Source organism: Aythya ferina, assembly GCF_964211825.1.
Source record: "Aythya ferina genome assembly, chromosome: 23".
Classification (NCBI taxonomy): Eukaryota; Metazoa; Chordata; class Aves; order Anseriformes; family Anatidae; genus Aythya; species Aythya ferina.
In genome coordinates, this window is record NC_140321.1 from 5894456 (window position 1) to 5913685 (window position 19230).

At 50.0% G+C, this 19230-nt stretch overlaps 2 protein-coding genes across 6 annotated transcripts in view; both read left to right on the plus strand.

The window, feature by feature from the left end:
• Positions 1-369: 369 nt before the first annotated feature.
• MED1 (mediator complex subunit 1) lies at positions 370-17392 on the plus strand. 4 transcript variants are annotated; one of them, XM_084496001.1, is made up of 18 exons: positions 370-604; positions 2211-2317; positions 2853-2931; positions 3373-3427; positions 3556-3688; positions 4436-4464; positions 4808-4879; positions 5186-5260; positions 5851-5924; positions 6282-6371; positions 7080-7191; positions 7483-7607; positions 7842-7960; positions 9097-9298; positions 9490-9585; positions 9692-9797; positions 11167-11307; positions 11485-17392. In XM_084496001.1, the coding sequence occupies exons 1-18, from the start codon at positions 577-579 to the stop codon at positions 14414-14416; spliced, it is 4575 nt and encodes a 1524-aa protein (XP_084352127.1). In that variant the 5' UTR covers positions 370-576; the 3' UTR covers positions 14417-17392. The 4 variants fall into 4 exon arrangements, with proteins under 4 accessions (XP_084352127.1, XP_084352125.1, XP_084352126.1 ...); XM_084495999.1 differs by having other exon boundaries at positions 373-604; positions 11167-17392; XM_084496000.1 differs by having other exon boundaries at positions 447-604; positions 2162-2317; positions 11167-17392.
• Positions 17393-17654: 262 nt separating this feature from the next.
• The window catches only part of FBXL20 (F-box and leucine rich repeat protein 20), a 33942-nt gene continuing 32366 nt past the window's right edge, over positions 17655-19230 (plus strand). Inside the window, exon 1 of one of the 2 annotated variants that reach the window (XM_084496424.1) lies at positions 17655-17798. In XM_084496424.1, coding sequence (XP_084352550.1) covers positions 17778-17798 — 21 coding nt within the window. In that variant the 5' untranslated portion in view covers positions 17655-17777. Of the gene's footprint in view, positions 17799-18104; positions 18170-19230 lie in introns of those variants that run through there. The other variant, XM_084496423.1, reaches the window with a different exon arrangement.

A 19230-nucleotide genomic window follows, 5' to 3' on the forward strand; every position in this document is an offset into this window, starting at 1 on the left:
CGGCAAGTCTCGCGAGACTGCCGGCAAACCTCGCGAGACTCCGAGGAAGAGTCTCGCGAGATCGCCTTCTCCCTCTCCTCCTTTCCCCGCTGTCAGCCGGGCTCCTGATGAAACCTCGCGAGATTTCCGGGAGGGGAGGGGAGGGGAAGGGAGAGGGAGGAGCGGGGCGCGCGCGCGCCGCGGGCTCTCGCGAGAGTTTCGACGAGGAGCGGGGGATGGAGGGAGGTAACGCCCCGCCCCTCTGCTGACGACACGAGGCGGCGGCCAATCAGCGCGCGGCGGGTTGGACCGCGGGGGGCGGGGCCTGCGCCCGGACTCCCCCCTCCCCTAGGCCGCCGCCGCCGCCAGCTCCGCACGCCCTCCCCACCTCTCGCGAGACTCGGCGTTGTCGCGAGACTCTCGCGGAGTCTCGCGAGAGGCGGCGCGGCCGGGAGATGGCGGCGGCCGGCGCCGTGTGAGGCGGGCGCGGAGCGGCCCCGGCGGCCTCGGGGGCGTCGGGGGCCTCCCCCCGGCCCTTCCTCAGGCGACACCGGCGCCGCGGCCCCTCCTCGGGCCGCCCCTTCCCTCTCCCTCGCCATGAAGGCGGCGCCGGGCGGTGCCGAGGGTGAGTAGTGCCGCCGGGCCGCGGAGGGGGGCGAGGCGCTGAGGGGAGGCCGCGGCCTCGCCGGTGGGGCCTGAGGGTGGGGAAGGGGGGGGTGGGGGGGGTCCAACCGCTCCCTGTCAGCGCTCAGAGGGGTAACGGGCCCGCTGGCACCGGGCTGGGGCCGCCCCATAGTTTCTGGGGCTGTTGGGGTGGGAAATGGGGAGAGGGGGGGTCAGAGAGGGACCCGAGATCCCGGCCAGGAGGGGCCCGAGATCCCGGCCCGAAATTGTCACCAGGAAGCCGGCAGGCTGTGGGGCAGATCGGGCAGGAGGTGGTGGCGTTGCTGTCCCTTTTGGGGAGGGTTAAGGAAAGCTGGAGCTGGGGGTTAGGGACGTGGTTGTGTAGGTGGCTCTGGTGACAATGGTGGCAGGGGGGTGCTTAGGCCAGATGGCCTTGGGGGGCTTTTCCAGCCCTGATGATCCTGTGAAATAAAGGGAGCGGGATCAGCACGGCTCAGCTGAAACCCAGCAGGGCTCTAGGAGCACGAACCTGGTGGGAAGGGACAGGCACGTCCCAGGGGTGCCCAGAGCCAGGCCGAGAGGCTGCAGACGCCCAGGCAGCAGTGGCTGAACACCGAAGCACTTTGTCACCCTGTGGGTGACCGAGTGCCCACCGGGCTCCCCCGAGCTGCTGGAGTCTCCTCTGGCTGGAGGAGTTTGGAAGGCAGCTGGACGTGATCCTGGGTGCCCAGCCACCCTCGGCCAGGCTGTGTTTGTAGCGTGGCTGGGAGGTGCGAAGTGTCCCAAAACATTCAACAAGCACCCAGTTATTTCGGACCCTCGCACTTGGTGGTGCCAGCATCAACTCTGTGAACCGGGCGTGCATCAGTAACGAGGCTGAAGCCTTTGAATTCCACACCGAGGGTCGCAGTTAACGTGTCACAGGCTCGTGTTTGCCTTGGAGGCAGTAGTGGCTGTGGCAAGGTTTATTTTGGCACCGATGTCTGCTGTCTGTCTGGCTTTTTTTCTTTACAAATGCAACTGAAGGAAAAAAAAAATAGCACAAAGGAGGGAAAAAAGCTAATTGTGGTAGTACCAAAGCCCACGTTCTCTTGTGTAAGGCTTCTCTTGGCCGAGGCTTTTGGTAAGGGAAGGGTCTGTGAAGATCCTCGCTGCACAAGAAGGTGGAAGAGTGAACAGTGAGGGGGAATCCCGGGAATTAAGCATAACTTCTCTTCTTTACCTCTCCATTTTTCACTGTGTGGAAGCCTCATCTTCAGGCTGTGCTGTCGTAGCCCCAAACGGTCTGTCAGCGTCCTCCTGTCGTGCCAGAACTTATCCTGACGGGGCCAGGTCATTCTAGGGGGGCTGTGCAAAGAGGAGCCCTTCTCCAACAGGCCTTGAGGCTCTTTAGGACCTCTGGGTTTCGATGGCTGGTGATATAACATTTATTTAGCCTTAAAGTCTGGGCTGTAGGGATAAGACAGCAATAAATATATTTTTTAAAACCATGCCTAGCTTAAAAGTGGGAAGCGTTCTCATTACAACTGCCAGGCTGTGTTGTTTGTAAAACCTGCAGATATTGTCCTGTCCTCTCTCCTGAGTTGTCCCCGTGGTTGGTCTTGCAGAAGCGGAGAAGCTGAACAAGATGAGTACTCTCCTAGAAAGACTCCACGCAAAGTACAACCAGAACAGACCCTGGACAGAAACCATGAAGCTAGTCCGTCAAGTCATGGTGAGAAGGGCTGGGATCCGAGCAGGAGGGTGCTGGAGTTCATTTTTTCTGCAAAGTGCTTTGTGTTTTGGCTTTCTTTTGGCTCAGCGTGGCTGGGGCGTGCTGTCCTCACACCCGCAGCGTGCAGGGAGGGATGGGATTCCCTTCTAGCTAGGTGAGGGTAGGGAGGAGCAGGGGGCAGGGCAGAGCTACCTGAAGGACTGCTGCATTTATCGTGGTGGTAAAAGTTCACCTCTCTGTTTGTCTCCTCGTACACAACTCTCAGGTTATGCCTATTAAAAAGTCGTTACAGTCTGTTGTTCCACAGGAGCAAGTTGCTCCAAAAAAAAATATCAATTCCAAGCCTGCCTTTGTTACCTGTTTCCAAAATGGGTGCTGTTCTCGTACAGGAATCAAAATGAGGGTGTAATTTCGGGATGAAATCTAATCTGCCCTTAATTACCTGAATAAACCTCACTTGACTGAACAAAAATTGTAGCAATTCCCCCTCACTGAGTGACGCATAAAGAGGACATTTTTCTTCTTCCTGGCGTAGGAAAAACGAGTTGTGATGAACTCTGGGGGGCACCAACATCTGGTGAGCTGCTTGGAGACTCTGCAGAAGGCATTAAAAGGTTGGTACATCCTGTGCGTGCGCAGTGGGAGATGCTTAACGGTGACATACGGTGGAAATTCTCTGCAGAGCAGAAGCGAGGCCGTTGCTTGCACATCTCACTTGCGTTCGTGGGGCTCACGTTTCCATAAGCATGCTTCTGTCTTGTGACTCAGTGTCAGTCAAGATCGCTTGTGTTATTTTTATCCTTATTGCCCCTACCTGAATTCCACTGGAGGAAGAAATCCGTTCTCCCTCTGTACTGCTGAGAACGTTTGTTTGCCTCCATTTAAATTGTTCCGTTCCAGTTTTGAGTGCAGATAATGCTTAGAGATGCACGTGTTAAGGTACGAGCACACACAGGAGTGAGTGAGGAGCTGGGGTTGTTTTAATGCTGATGTCTCATGCCAGGGAAAACGTTGAATCCTTTCCCTAAGCCTTGTTTTGTGCTTTCTCCATCCAGTGTCTTCTCTGCCTGCCATGACGGATCGCCTGGAGTCTATAGCCAGACAGAACGGGTACGTCTCCTCCTTTGTTTTATGGCAAAGGCATTTCCTGTTTATCTGTACGCCTCGTAATCTCACTGCTGGTTTGATTGGTTTTTGTGTGCACCTCATAGCAATTTTTGTTTTGTTTTGTATGTAAGCCTTGGATCTCACCTTAGTGCAAATGGCACTGAATGTTACATCACTTCAGACATGTTCTATGTGGAAGTCCAGTTAGATCCTACAGGGCTGCTATGTGATGTCAAGGTGGCTCACCACGGAGAAAACCCTGTGGTACGTATTACTGAGAAAGACGAGCGTAATACCTTTTTGGGTTTGGAACTGCACTTTTGCCTTCCTTTTGTTTGAGCAGAGAAAAAAATCACAGTGAATGTCCTGCCAGACCAAGCATTGTGCCTCTGCTGCTCGCTTGTTCTCATGAAGGGTCAGAGCCCCCGTGGGGTAGCCTGCGAGGAGCGTTTTACTCACGGTCTCTTTTTCTTTGAGCAGTGTTAAAACTGGAAAAAAATATTTGAGGAAGTTTTTGGTGTGTTTCTGAGGATTTTATTTCTGGAGGAAGGATAGGGAAACAAATCTTAGAAAACTTAAATCTGTGAATGGAAAGCACTAAGATGGGGAATGTTATGGCTGAAATCCTGAAAGAAAATTGCTTTACTTCCCTCCTCCACAGGTGTGAGAGTTTGAACTCACTCTTTATGTTGGTGTAGCTGCTCTTCTGAAAACAGGCCATTTTTAATATATCTATGCAAGATCGCAGGCTCTCAACCTCTGGTGTCACAATTTTAAAAGCTTATCCCAAATCAATTGTTTAAGAAGAAAGAACACTGCTTGTATTTGTTCCAAAGGGGGTTGACAAGCAGAACTACAAACATAGCAACGTGTAGTTGTGAGCATTTTGTTGCTTCTCATCTAAAGATGATGCTCAAAAACTTACCATTGTAATATTTTACAGTTGCTGTGCTGCACAAAGACTTAAACTGCGTTTGACATTGATGTTGCTGCATGTTCTTTCCTTTTCAGAGTTGTCCAGAACTGGTGCAACATCTGAGGTGAGCAACAAGAACGGGTTGCTACATTTTTGGATTGGCTTCTCTTTGCAGTATGGATGTGATACTATTTTATGCCTGGTAACACAAAACATTTCAAAGCTGTTCTTTCCCCATAAAGTCTCTCCTCTTCTTCAGGGAATTTTCTGGCTTTGGATCAGATGTTTCTGATCCTGACTGCCATGCAGTTAAAGCTGGATCACGTGAAGAAGGCATCACTTAGCTTTCATGTAGCAAAACTCTATTCTGAAGTGACTTGATATTTGTATTAATGGAACTTTTAAAAACGAAGCCTTATCTGCAGCAAATTTGAATGCGTGTTACTTTTTCTCCTTCTGACTTTCAGAGAGAAAAATTTTGATGAATTTTCTAAGCATCTAAGGGGACTTGTGAACCTGTATAAGTTGCCAGGAGACAAGTAAGTCTAGAATATGTATGATATTTATGTCCGTGTATATACTATTAAACCCACAAGCTTCTAGCTTTGTGCTTAAACTTTCATTGTTCCTGTGATCCTGCTGACTTCATCACCATGGCTTGCATGTGAACACAGTGGGCTGGAAGGATTTAATGCAGAGCAGTGGGAATGCAGATGGAAAAGTTAATTTCTAAATGCTTCATCTGATAGCAAGTGCTGCAGCTTGTCAGCCATCAGTTTTTAAGTTGCATTTCTTTGCATGGTTCCTTTTAATTTTTCTTTTTTGTTGTTTGTTTTTTTTTTCAGCAAACTTAAAACTAAAATGTACTTGGCTCTACAGTCCTTGGAGCTGGATCTCTCAAAAATGGCAGGGATGTATTGGTAAGAACATCTCTGTGGTTACTGTTTTTCTTTGTTGTTTTTTTTCCTTGATAATTTTTGTATCAGTTTGACTGGTTATAATAATGCCAAGAAGCATATATCCATGAAGTGTCACATCAATCCCTATATATTGTGACTTTATTGCTAAAAAGCGCAGCACTGATGTTATAGAAGGATTATGCTAGCAGGAGAGTGATAAAGAGAGACAGAAAATTTGCTCAGAGCTTTCTGGAATTTACCATTGTCCTTTCTAACTACAGAATTCAACTGAAGGAAAGTTTGGAAGGCCAAAAAAGTTCATGATTAGTTCATGATTAGGATTAGTGGTAACAATTGCTTTACATTACAATCAGAAACGAAGAAACGTCTGACTACCTTTTACTGCTGTGGATTCAGGACATAAACCATCCATACTATAGGAATAAAAGTAGCTTCTGCTTTGCCTATGACACTGTGAAGTTTAGAACAGCTACTTCTGTGACTGAGCAGTGTGTATATTGATTTAAAACCTTAGACTGCCATCAGGACGTGAATTTTGGTTTCAGATACGGCTCTAGCTTGTTACAGACCTGTGATTGCCTCTCTTGCAGGCAAGCCACCAATGCAAATCCACTCGACAAGATTCTTCGTGGCAGTGTTGGCTATCTCACCCCCAGGAGCGGAGGTATCTTGGATAAATGCTTAAAAACAGAAAGAGAAAGTTGGTTTTGTTCCGGGTCCCCTTTGTTAACGTTAGTTTGAAATTAACTGGTGGTAATAAAGAAAAATGCTAATCAAAGAGGGACGAGGTGGTTGAACATTTTTAAGTCCCATGTGATCCAGAAAGCCAGTCTTCCTTCACAAAGCTCCGTGCAGTAATATTGTGGCTGTGGCAGCAGAGAACAGCTCTTGCAAGGTGCTCTAGGAGCTCTGTGCAGCATGTGCTGTGTTACAGTGCAAATACGATGTGGTTACAGGGGTTAGTAACGATGGGGTTAACCTGTGGCATCAGGATCCCTGCTCATCAGCCTCTCTCTCGCAGGTCTCCTTATGAACCTCAAGTATTATGTCTCGCCTTATGATTTATTTGAAGACGGCACTGGAACCCCCATTATCTTGCATGAGAACAATGGTAGGTCGCCTTTGGAAGCTGCTGTGGGCCTACTGCTGCTTGAAGGAGAGAAAAAAGCAGGAGTCCAGGGGAGCAGTCTGGCTCCCCTGTACTGCCGCTGTGTAGTACAAGGAAAGCAGAGGCTGCCTACAGAGGACACAGGTTTAATTAGTACATGAGTAAATGCCCTCTGAGCTGACCATCTTCTTGAGCCTCGAGGCTGTTTTGGAGTTTGAATTGGGCTACTACCAGTGCTGGCAGTCTGCAGACAGAGCCTTTGTCCTTAGGATGAGTCTCTTCGTTAACATGAGAGTTATTTTATTGTCGGAAAACTTGGGTATTCCCATCTGCTGTCTTACTGTAGGATTGTTTTTCATGCATGTGCATGGATATTTGTCTTTTTGGTAAAATGACAAAAACCCAGCAGCAGTTAAAAGTGAGGCTAGTCTTGGAAAAGAAAAGGGTGAAATTGTTCTAAGCAACTTATTGTTTTGCTCTGTAAAGAACATACTACAGACTGGCAAATGTGTTTGAAATATGTTTTAGGAATTATGCCATCGATCAACCTTGTAAGAAAAATAGCGTTAGGTAGCACAGCTAACTTGTTTGGCTGTAGTCCTTGTAGAGGAAGCAACGTGTTTCCACTGTACTGATATTTAGTTCATAAAGGCTGTGTTGTTTTTTCATCACCTTATCTTGTTCCCTTTTTTTTCTTGCCTTCTCTTGCAGTTCCTCGATCTTTAGGTATGAATGTGTCAGTAACAGTCGAGGGAACCATGGCGATGTACAAACTTCCAATTGCACCACTGATTATGGGCTCTCATCCAGTTGACAGCAAAGGGTAAGCAGAGGACCTTTTGGCCAGGCCTTTCTCAGCGGCCTTGGTTAGATGCCAGCTCAATATTCAGCCCTCTTTTGAAGTTAGAGGGGGGAGATGACTGTGTGATGTCATAGCATTATATGAAGCTGAGAAATGGGTATTTCAGGCACGTGACATGCTTTTGAGGACTGTCTTTTAATTTTTAGGAAGGTATAACAACTGCTTGTATCTGAGCAAACAGCAAATTAGACAGCTGGTGCTCATGATCGTGCCCTGCATCTAAAAAGACCGCATATTAACTTGATTTTCCAGAACTCCATCTTTCTCATCAATCACCAGTGCCAACAGTGTGGACTTACCAGCTTGTTTCTTCTTGAAATTCCCACGTCCCATTCCAGTGTCTCGAGCTTTCATTCAGAAACTTCAGAGCTGCACAGGTGAGTGGCAGATCTGTGAGACGGACACTCCCTAGGTTTTTATTTAAAAATTGCTACTATTTTTAAAAGCATGCCATAAATATTTTTAAAAGCATGCCATAAAAGTTGCTTAACATTTTGTGCTGTTTTTGGTAAGAACCAGAGAGGTTTGTTTCAGTAGACAGTAACTCCTCTGGCCCACCATCACCTTCCAGCTCCCAGTGCTACCATTATCTGCCTTTTTTTTTTCCTCAGGTATTCCACTGTTTGACACGCCACCAACGTTTGTACCTTTGTATGAGTTGATCACGCAGTTTGAACTGTCCAAGGAGGCCGATCCTGTACCGTTAAACCACAATATGCGCTTCTATGCAGTAAGTACGTCATTGCAACCAGGGCATTATGCTTGTAGTTGAGCACTGTGGGGGGGTTTCATCTGTTCTGGGTATTTTTCAAGCAGGATACAGGAAATCAGTACAACATTTGTTCATGGGGAAAGCCTGTGCTATCCAGTCATTAGAATTCTGATACGGACATGACCACAGTAATTAGGAAAACAAACTGTTTTGTCTTAAATGTGGATTTGTCATAACGTGTGCTCCCACAGAATTATTTGTGTGTGCATCTGACCTGTTCTCTGATCTGGAAGATAGATGCAAAGGCTGTTTGGTCACACTGGTGTGCATGCTGATGTGTGCGCACCCAGTGAGGTTGCAGGGGTTGTTTTCTTTCTCTTTAGCTAAAGTTGTATACCAGAAAGCTTTAGGTGGACTGGGTGACTTAAATAAAAGTGAAATGACAAGATCAAACCTTCAGTAAATGACTTTAAATTTAGACACATGCTTTAGTGAGTTGGCTCTTCAGAAGGTCTGTTGGCTGTTCTTGGGTAGCGGGTGAGAAGAATGCTGAAGGCAGCTGCAGCAATGTTCCAAAGACTAGATGGGGCTCGTGGGGAGACATCAGAATCACCTGTGATGTTTGCAATTTTCATTGATTTTGTGTGCAAATAAATAAACATATAACAAATGGAAAGTGACTCAGTAGTGAAAAATCCATTGCAGTCAAAGTGCTGCTGCAGTAATGACAGCAGAAGTATTGGACTGAGCGTTGCCAGATTCTGTCCTTTCCTCTTTCTTTGGACTGTAATTTGTGGCTGAATCACTTGCATCGCTTGGGAGAAATCCTACTTGTTAAATTAGTCAGTGACAGATCTCCTATTACCTTCAGAGGATTTCTCTTTCCTGAGAAGGGATGCCATGCCACACGAAGCTGTTGTAGTGGGGGGACAGTTAATGCTGTTTGGCAGTACTGCTTCTGAGGAGCCAAAGTCCTGTCTTGCTTGTTGGGGTCTGCTTGTCATTTAATGGAAGGAAGATGTCTTCATTGTCATTTTCAGCCAGGAAGGTGGCTTGGCATCCTTTAAATCTGGAGCCTGCTCTTTCCTCTTTAGACTTCTTGTTATCGCCTTGTACCCAGCACTGGCTGGAGTAAAGCAGAAATTGTTTGTCAGGCTCTTCCAGGACAGCAGCACTGTTACTTTCTGAACAAGGATGCTCCTCTCCCAGATGGAAGAAGCCTCCAAGGAACACTGATCAGTAAAATCGCCTTCCAGCACCCTGGACGGGTTCCCCTCATCCTTAATTTGATCAGACATCAGGTGGCATACAACACACTAATCGGCAGCTGCGTCAAGCGAACAGTCCTAAAAGAAGGTGGGTACGACATCAAATGGAATCTAATGTGGGGATAATAAGGAGCTGTGGGTGATTTTCCCAGCTGTAGGAATTAGTAACAAGGCCCATGCTGCTTCCCTTTTTCTTTTTTCTTCTATCTGGGTATGTTGAGCTGGCGCCTCTGGTTCATCTCCTGTGTTCCCTAATGTAACAGTTCCCATGTCTTTCAGATTCTCCTGGGATCCTGCAGTTTGAAGTTTGTCCTCTCTCTGACTCCTGTTTCAGTGTATCCTTTCAGCACCCTGTGAATGACTCCCTAGTGTGTGGTAAGTGGACTCGCTAAAAGCATGGTGTATTTAGAGGCAGGACGGCAGGGTTTTCTTCCACTGTAACCAGAATTTTTATCTCTTCTAAATGCCTTCTCTCTTTCAGTGGTAATGGATGTGCAAGACTCTTCTCATGTGAACTGTAAGCTGTACAAAGGGCTGTCTGATGCTCTTATCTGTACGGATGATTTCATTGCCAAAGTTGTTCAAAGGTAAGCTGGATGATTCTGTTCCAATGTTCCGTGTTGCTTACAGTGATGTTTGTAAGCCAATATGCAGGAGCTTGCAAGTACAATTAATTGCAAATGCTTTTGATAGCATCCCACCAAGTTTTTTATATTGCAGAAAATTCAGCTTTGAGGAGGAGAACTGACAATGCAAAACCAGGCTCCGAAAGTAACCCAGAAGCAGCTAAAATAATTGCTTGAATAGCTAAAATGTAATTGCTTTCCCATATTTCCCGGATTCCTGTGTAATGATCAGGATAAGTGATTTCTATCCAGAGCTTTGTCCAAAAGAGTGGGTGTCATTATCCTGGTTTCGTAACTGGGATGAGCTGAGGTGCAGGCAGCCTGCGTGGCACGTCTGTGGTTACTCAGCCGGCCGGCGCCAGAGCCAGAGAGGTGGCTCAGACCTTCTGAGTCAGTCCGGTGCCGTGCCTGTAGGACCAGGCTCTCAGGTTCACTCCTTTCTGTTTGATGAGCTGTAACAGAGAGAGAGAGAGATTTCGTGTTTGAGAACATATCGGTGAGTACCGTGGCATGCCTCTGTTCAGGGCACTCCGAATTGTATGGATGAATTCTACCTGTTGTATTTTTCCTAGTTGTTTTTGGAGCCATTCTGTCTGAGTGAGTTTTACACGCGGTTTTTTGGAGGAGAGGCAAACCTGGCACCCTACTGAAAATGCCATTCCAAACATTGAACCGTAACTACTTATTTTGGGGAGTGTGTCCGAGGTGCCTGCCTGTTTATGCTTTCTCCTCTGGTTGCTTGCTTTCAAAGTCTTGTAAAATGTGAAAGAGCTCCCCTGCAGGTTGTCATTTACCCCGCTCTTTTATCAAGGTTACTCCACCCCAGCCACCATGGAGGCATGCAGAACGCAGCAGAATAGACTTCGTGAGTGAGAATAGCTATTTTTATTTCATAACATTATAGGGTAGTTGACCTTGAGTAGAATGTGACAGTATCATTGATTTTTACAGGACTGCAGGAAGTGTAAGGCTTGCCAAGCTTAGACAAAGGTGTTCCCTAGCAGAATCCGAGTAACAACCCAGGCTGCATCCTGTGCTTTAACTACAAGATTATCATCTGTCAGCTATTAATTATTAGAGTTAGTTGATTGATTAATTATCCCTGCATTTTGTAATTGCGAGGCAGTTGTGTCATGGCTGGATAAGCACGATGGGATAAGTAAGAACACAAACAGAGCAGCGAGGCATTTACAGTGGCTGGACCTGTTGCCCTCCTGTGCCCACGAGCCTCACTGCTTGCTTTGTCTGGTGAAGGTGTTAAAACCGCTTCGGTGAGCGTTGCTGTAGGGCAGCAAGATGCATGCTAAACCCTTGGTCTTGTGTCTTGCAGATGTATGTCCATTCCCGTGACCATGAGAGCAATTCGCAGAAAAGCAGAAACGATTCAAGCAGACACACCAGCCTTGTCCCTCATTGCAGAAACAGTAGAAGACATGGTGAAGAAAAACCTTCCCCCAGCCAGCAGCCCAGGGTATGGCATGACCACAGGCAGCAACCCAATGAGTGGTACCACTACCCCAACAAACACTTTTCCTGGGGGGCCCATCACTACTTTGTTTAACATGAGCATAAGCATGAAAGAGAGGCATGACTCGGTGGGCCATGGGGAGGACTTCAGCAAAGTGTCTCAGAACCCTATTCTCACTAGTTTGTTGCAGATCACAGGGAATGTGGGGTCTACCATTGGCTCAAGTCCAACCCCTCCCCATCACACACCACCACCAGTATCCTCACCAGCAAGCAACACCAAGAACCACCCCATGCTCATGAACCTTCTTAAAGAGAATCCCCCTCAGGATTTCTCCACTCTGTATGGGAGCAGCCCTCTCGAAAGGCAGAACTCTTCCTCTGGCTCTCCCAGAATGGAAATGGGCCCTGGGGGGAATAAGCAAAAGAAAAAAAAATCCCGCATGCCAGCCGACAAGCCCAAGCATCAGACTGAGGATGATTTCCAGAGGGAGCTCTTCTCAATGGATGTTGACTCCCAGAACCCCATTTTTGATGTCAACATGACTGCAGATACCCTGGACACCCCTCACATTACTCCAGCACCCAGCCAATGCAGCACTCCTCCTACTACATACCCGCAGCCTATACCTCACTCGCAGCCCAGTATTCAGAGAATGGTTCGACTCTCTAGTTCGGACAGCATTGGAGCCGATGTTACTGATATCCTCTCGGATATAGCAGAGGAGGCTTCCAAGCTCCCCACCACTAATGAGGACTGCCCGCCCATTGGTACTCCCGTGAGAGACTCTTCTAGTTCAGGACATTCACAAAGTGCCCTCTTTGACCCCGATGTTTTTCAGACGAACAATAGCGAGAACCCGTACACAGACCCAGCAGACCTGATAGCAGACGCTGCTGTGAGCCCCAACAGTGATTCTTCAAACCATTTTTTTCCAGACGGGGTAGATTTCAATCCTGACTTGCTGAACAGTCAGAGCCAAAGCGGCTTTGGGGAGGAGTACTTTGATGAGAGTAGTCAGAGTGGAGACACGGATGATTTCAAGGGCTATGCGTCCCAGGCTCTAAGTACTTTGGGGGTACAAGTATTAGGGGGCGATGGGGGGGAAAATAAATTTAAGGGAAGCAATCAGTCGGATACAGTAGATTTTAGTATTATTGCAGCTGCAAGCAAAGCACTGGGGTCCTCTGACATCATGGAGCACCACAGTGGAGGTCAGAGCCCCTTACTGAATACAGGGGATTTAGGAAAAGAGAAGTCTCAGAAACGGGTAAAGGAAGGCAACGGTTCTGGAGGTAACCTGGCAGGTCCTGGAATAGATGGGAAGCCGGGGAAGCGCAGCCGGACGCCATCCAGTGACGGCAAAAGCAAAGAGAAGCTCCCGAAGCGGAAGAAGCAGGAGACAGACGGGAAGTCTCCATCTCACAGCTCGTCAAACAGGCCTTTCACGCCACCAGCGAGCACTGGTGGGTCCAAATCTCCTGGCAGTTCAGGCAGATCTCAGACTCCTCCCGGTGTGGCTACTCCTCCTATTCCAAAAATCACAATTCAGATCCCAAAAGGAACAGTGACTGTTGGCAAACCGTCTTCTCACGGCCAGTATAGCAGTAGTGGCTCTGTCACCTCCTCCAGCAGCAAAAGCCATCATAGCCATTCTTCCTCCTCCTCCTCTTCCTCCTCCTCTTCAACCTCAGGCAAAATGAAAAGCAGCAAATCCGAAGGGTCTTCGGGCTCAAAGATGAGCAGCAGCCTCTACTCAAGCCAAGGTGGCTCAAGTTCAGGTCAGTCCAAAAGCTCGACGCAGTCGGTGGGAAAGCCTGGGTCCTCCCCCATCACCAAGCACGGCCTCAGCAGCGGGTCTGGAAGCACCAAGATGAAACCTCAAGGAAAGCCATCGTCGCTTATGAACCCTTCCATGAGTAAACCAAACATCTCGCCATCTCATTCTCGACCTTCAGGAGGTTCTGACAAGCTTGCTTCTCCCATGAAACCTGTTCCAGGTACTCCCCCGTCATCGAAGGCGAAGTCACCTATCAGTTCAGGTTCTGGAGGCTCTCATATGTCTGGGACTGGATCGAGCTCGAGTATGAAATCGTCTTCAGGAATGGGATCCTCTGGGTCCATGTCACAAAAGCCGCCTCCTTCATCGAATTCTTCCACGGCATCTTCATCTTCCTTTTCATCTAGCGGGTCTTCCATGTCTTCATCTCAAAACCAGCATGGAAGTTCCAAAGGCAAGTCTCCTAGCAGAAACAAGAAGCCATCTCTGACTGCAGTCATAGACAAACTTAAGCACGGGGTTGTCACTAGCGGGCCTGGTGGAGATGACCCGATGGATGGACAAATGGGGCCAAGTTCCAATTCCTCAAGCCATACTATGTCCTCCAAACACAACATGTCTGGGGGGGAGTTCCAGGGCAAACGCGAGAAGAGTGACAAAGAGAAATCTAAAGTCTCTGTTTCCGGAGGATCTGTTGACTCTTCCAAGAAGAATTCAGATTCCAAAAACGTCGGAAGCACTGGAGTGGCCAAAATTATCATCAGCAAGCATGATGGTGGTTCCCCTAGTATTAAAGCCAAAGTAACTCTGCAGAAACCTGGGGAAGGAGGGGGGGATAGCTTAAGGCCTCAGATGGCTTCTTCCAAAAGCTACGGATCCCCTCTAATCAGTGGATCTACTCCAAAACACGAACGCTGCTCTCCCAGCCACAGTAAGTCACCAGCATACACTCCCCAAAACATAGACAGTGAGAGCGAGTCGGGCTCTTCCATAGCAGAGAAATCCTATCAGAACAGCCCCAGCTCTGACGACGGCATTAGGCCACTGCCTGAATATAGCTCAGAAAAACACAAGAAGCACAAAAAAGAGAAGAAAAAAGTGAAAGACAAAGACCGGGACAGGGACCGGGATCGGGACAAAGAAAGAGACAAGAAGAAATCTCACAGCATCAAGCCGGAGAGCTGGTCCAAATCCCCGATTTCAGCTGACCAGTCTCTCTCCATGGCCAGCAGCGCTATGCTCTCGGCTGAGCGACCGTCCCGGGCTAGCCCTGAGTTTTTGATCGGGGAAGAAGACGATGATCTCATGGATGTTGCTCTAATTGGCAATTAATTTCCTGAGTGTCTTTGAAAGATACCAAGTACGCAGGACCTGCAGGTTCTAGAGATGGAAAGGAAGGAACCATTCGTTGCAAACCTGCCACGCTGATGTCGATGAGGTGTTATAAGAGAAAAAAAAAAAAAGTATTTCCAAGGATCTCCAAAGTTCACACAGAACGTGTGAGTGCCAGCAGCTCATTCTGCAAGCCAGGTTCCTGACTGTGGCCTTCATCCTACGGACACTTACACTCATTCTTAATTTATAAGTATTAATAGGCCCATTAGAGGTAATGGGCATAAAGCGAAGTGTGCGTGTAAGCGTGGGAGCAGACCTCAAACTGGTGCAAACAAACATAGGCTATTCTGGGAGAATCTGAGTTCCTCTGCCCCTCTTCCCGCTCAGACAGAGTTGGTTTTGCTTTTAGGAAGTTTTAAGCTAATTATTTTAAGGCACGATTTAGGGTTGGGTTTTACTCTTTTTAAAAAGGGTGGTTGGAGGAAAGGAAAAAAAAAAGTGCTTTTTAGTTCTTTTTATTTCTGTGGCATTTCTTCATTCGTGGCCTGATTCAGAGCAGTGCTGAGGAACTTTGTCTTCCTCTGGCGTGGGCTGCAGTCAGCCACGGTGAGGGCTGTTGGCTTTTTATTCCAGGTCGAAATGATGAAGGAATGCTGTCGAATTTCTTACTTCTCTTTCATTTTAGCTATTTATTTATGTCCATATCTGAATGCATTATGCTGCTTGTTTTCATGCGATCTCCATTTTAATTGTATGATGGAGCCCAAAGGGACTCGAGAATTTGGGTAGAGCCTGTGGATTCGGAAAGCTCTGCACACATGCAGCCACTGTAGCTATGGTGAAGCCGGTACAATTCTGGCGTGCATTGGAGCAAATCTAAATTGAAAAGGAACTCCACTGTCTTAATCTGAGCATTGCTTCCTTGTAAACCAAGCAAACAGAACGTCCCCAGGACCCCCGATGCTGCATTTGTAAAGAGAGAGACTGTAAGCCGCACACGAGCCTCAGTCCTGCAAACTTTAGAGCTGTGCTTAATCTATCTGCAGCAAATGCTCCGTTACTGTCGATAGAACAGCTCGTGTGTGTTCGTGGTTAAAAACAGGCCTTGTTTTCTCAAGCTGTTTCTGTTGCTGAAGCGCTTAAGGTTTCTTTCTTTTTTTTTTTTTTTTTTTTTTTCTTTTAACTTGCAGCACACTTCTCAAATAGTAATTCTGGTAATGCACACAAGCATTCCCTTCTCTCTCTGGGAGGTGTTAGCCTAGCACTGTGAGTCAGTCACTTCCTCGTGTTAGCACTTACACTGCTGGAAAAGCAGACCCTAACTGGTTCATCTGGATAACAATTGCAGCAGAAGCAGTGGTTTCCTTAAGTGATGGATTTCCCCCTTTTGGCTGGAATTAAGAGCGTGACTCAGGCATCCTCTGTGGTCTTATCTTGTGGTCCCTGAAAGGAAAAGAGACTCAGGAGAGTGTTTTATTTTTAAAAGCAGTTAAATGTGATTTGCTGAAGAAGAAACGTGGGAAATCGCGAGTTCTCCATTCGAATTTTGTACTGGCAGAATCCTGCTCCCCCTGGATTTTGGCGTTGACTCTTGGAGGCCAGGATTTCACCTGTGGGAAGGAGATTAGACTTCGCGCTTGGGGATGCAGCCTGAAAACATGTCAAGGATTTAAGCTTCTTTTAAACACAGAGATTTCCAGTCCTGCTTACGGTCTGACCCCAGTGATATTCCAGGCAAGCAGTTTATTTTCTGGCTCAGTTCAAAGCCATAGCAAGGTAGATGTCTTTTCAGTAGGGTGGCAACTACTCAGTTAATTGCAGGGGGTTTTCACCACTTCCTCCTGCCTTCAGCTTCATTCCCAGGCTCCTGTAGGGTGCAGGAGCCCTGAATTTCCTAAAGCCACCCTGAACTCCAGAGAGCTGCCCTTTCTTGTATTTTCCAACCGTCATCCTTTGCTCCTTGTGGTCTGCATACCGTAGCTTCCCCCTCCCCAGTACTCCTACCTTTACGTGCTGAGATGATAGAAAAGTAGTGAATAAAGCCTAAACCCGGAGCAAATGACGTTATCTTACGCAGCATCAGCCTCGTATGACTGCGGGGTGTCTCTGAAGAGGATGTAAGGAATGCAGTACCAGATGGCTTTATCTTGAGACCCTGCTACCGCGGCTGCACCGGGGAAGTAAAACCTGCTCAGGCTCCAGCAGGTTGTCAGCTGTTTTCATTCTGCCCCTCTCATTTTGTAAGTTACTTTCTTTGTTTGTTTGTCTGAAAGAAGTTCTCTGATCTGTTCAGGGCTGCGTGAAGGTATAAACAGCCTTCAAAAAAGGCCCTTAAAAGTCTAATCAGGGCTGGGGAGTTCACGGAGGAGTGTGCTGGACTTGTTGATCGGAGTAATGTTTTACCAATGCTGAAACACAGTGAAAGTTAAAAGGAAATACTGTTCAGCTTCAGAACTGACACAGAAATGCGTTTGGAAGGGAAGAGCTGAACACGTTTCCTTCTCTGCTTGCCCAAGGCCAAAGTTCACTACTCTAAATGTCTCCTGCGAAAGGGGGGCGGCGCGGACACCCACAGAAGTCCAGGGAACCAAGTCTCCTCCTCTCTCAGCCTCCGTGACACCGAGCGCTGCGAGAGAAACCAGGGCCCGAACTGTGGTCGTAGCAGGCTGAAAGCTGTTGGATCCGTTTTGATGCACTGTACCCTACCCCTTTGTATGCCCTCCGTTTTGTATCGTGTGAGAGAAAGAGAGAGAGAGAGAGACCAGAGCCAGGCGCCAGCTGCATGCTGCTTCTACCGCGGTGCGAGATGAGGTACACCCCTCCCTACACAGACGTTTCGTGTGTAAACGCTTTGGTCTCCTACAAATGTTTTATTTTTAAACTATTTTTGCTTATTCTCGACGATATTTTACATCTTTCAGTATTGGAAAGATAAACGTGTAAACAGAATAAAAGCCAAACCTTTTACTCTCAGCTGCAGCGGGCGTTACGGGGCGATTACAAGCATTTTTGGGGGCTCTTTTGCTCGTGGGGCTCCGGCCGGGCCCCCCTTGATCGCTCCTTTCTTCCCCCAGCGGCCTCGGCTCGGGGCGCTCGGCGGCGGCCACGCGGGATTTTCCCGCGGTAATGACGTCACCGCGGCGCGATTACCGATTGGCCGGCGCTGCCTCACCCGGAAGGGAGTGGCGGGGCGGGGGCCGCGCCCCCCTCGCAGCCCCCCCCGCAGCCCCCTCGGGGCAGCCCCGGTTTGGGGGGGGGTGGGGGGGGGGCAGGGGGCACCCCGAGAGACCCCCCCCGGTACCGGAGGAAGGGAGGGGGGGGCCCGAAACCCCCCGAAAATCCCCGGGGCGGCGGCGAAATGGGCGCGGCGGCCTGCGGGGTAGGTGGGCGCGGGGAGGGGGAGGGAGGGGAGATTTGGGGGGAGAAGCGTGGTGGGGGGGGGGGGGGGGGCGCGGATCCGTTCCCCTCCCGGGGCGTCCCCGCCGCAGCGTGCCCCCCCCCCCCCCCGCCGCTCCTCGGCGACCAATGAGCGGGCGCGTTGCTGGCAGGTGGTGTTTTTGTTTTGGGTCGAAGTTGGCCGGAGGAGGCGCCGCGGCGGGCGGAGGCCGCGAGGCACCGGGACCCCCCCCCCCCCGGGACCCCCCCCCCTCTCGGTACCATCCTCCCCTCGCCCCCCCCCCCCCCCCCCTTCAAGCCCCCGGCCCCGCCATGCGGCGGGAGATGAACGGGGTCACCCGGAGCCGCTTCGAGGTGAGGCCTCGGGGGGGGGGGGCATTTGGGGGGGGGGGGGGCGGTGTCCTGTGGGCCCCCCCCCCCACACCCATCGGTCACCGGGAGGGGGGGGGGCTGAGGGTAATGGGGGGGGGTGGGGAGGGAAAGGGGAAAGGGGAGGGGGGAGGACGGGGAGGGGGAGGTTTTGGGGGGGGGGGAGGATTTTGGGGGGGGTCCCTGGGGGGTGATTTTGTCGTTCCCGGTCCCTGAGCGGCGCGGGGGGGGGCGCTTGGGAGCCCCGGGCCCTGTGCGGCCTCCGGGCCCTTTGTCCGCGGCCAGGCCGGGCTCTGCCCCCCCCCCAACCCCCCCCCCAAACCCCTCCCTGGGGCTGTGCGGGTGCTGGGGGGGGGATTTTGGGGGGGTCGTGGTTTGGGGGTGGTTGGTTTTATGGCTCGGGGGGGTTCTGTGCCGCCCCCCCCCGCTTTGTGGTCAGCTGGGAAGCGGCGCTCCGGTACCGGCTCTGGGGGTGAATTGATCCCAACCCCCCCCCCCTCCCCGAGACCCCCCTCGTGGGGTTTTTTGTTTTTTTTTGCTCCGTGCCCCCCCCCCCCCCTCCAGGGACGAGGCCCCGCGTTTGGGCTGTGGGGTTTGGTGCAGCCCCGACCCCCTCCCCTGCTCCCCCCCCCCCCCCGCGAGCCCCCAGCCTCGAGCTCGTAGTTTTTCCACATTTAGGCCTGAAAAGCCAAATGCTGGTTTATTCCCTCAAAAACGGGTTTGTTTTTTGAAGGGGACGTGGCCACAGCCAGACAAGCCGAGACGGGACCTGGTGCTTGGGGGGGGGGTTTGGGGTGGAGGCCTCTGGGGAGGCTCTGCCCGGGGCGGGGGGGGGGCTCAGCCTCCAGCCCCCGGTAACTCCCGGTGTGCTGGGGGGAGGCTGGGGGGACCCCCCCAGGATGGGGAACGGGGGCCTGAGCTGCCCCTGCTGGGTTCCCAAATCCGCTCCCGAGTGGCCTGGGTGAGGATTTCACCCCAAAAAAATTCCCAAAAAATTAGGGTGAGGGGCAGGGGCTGGGCTTCTGGAGGTCGTCTTCTTGGGGGGG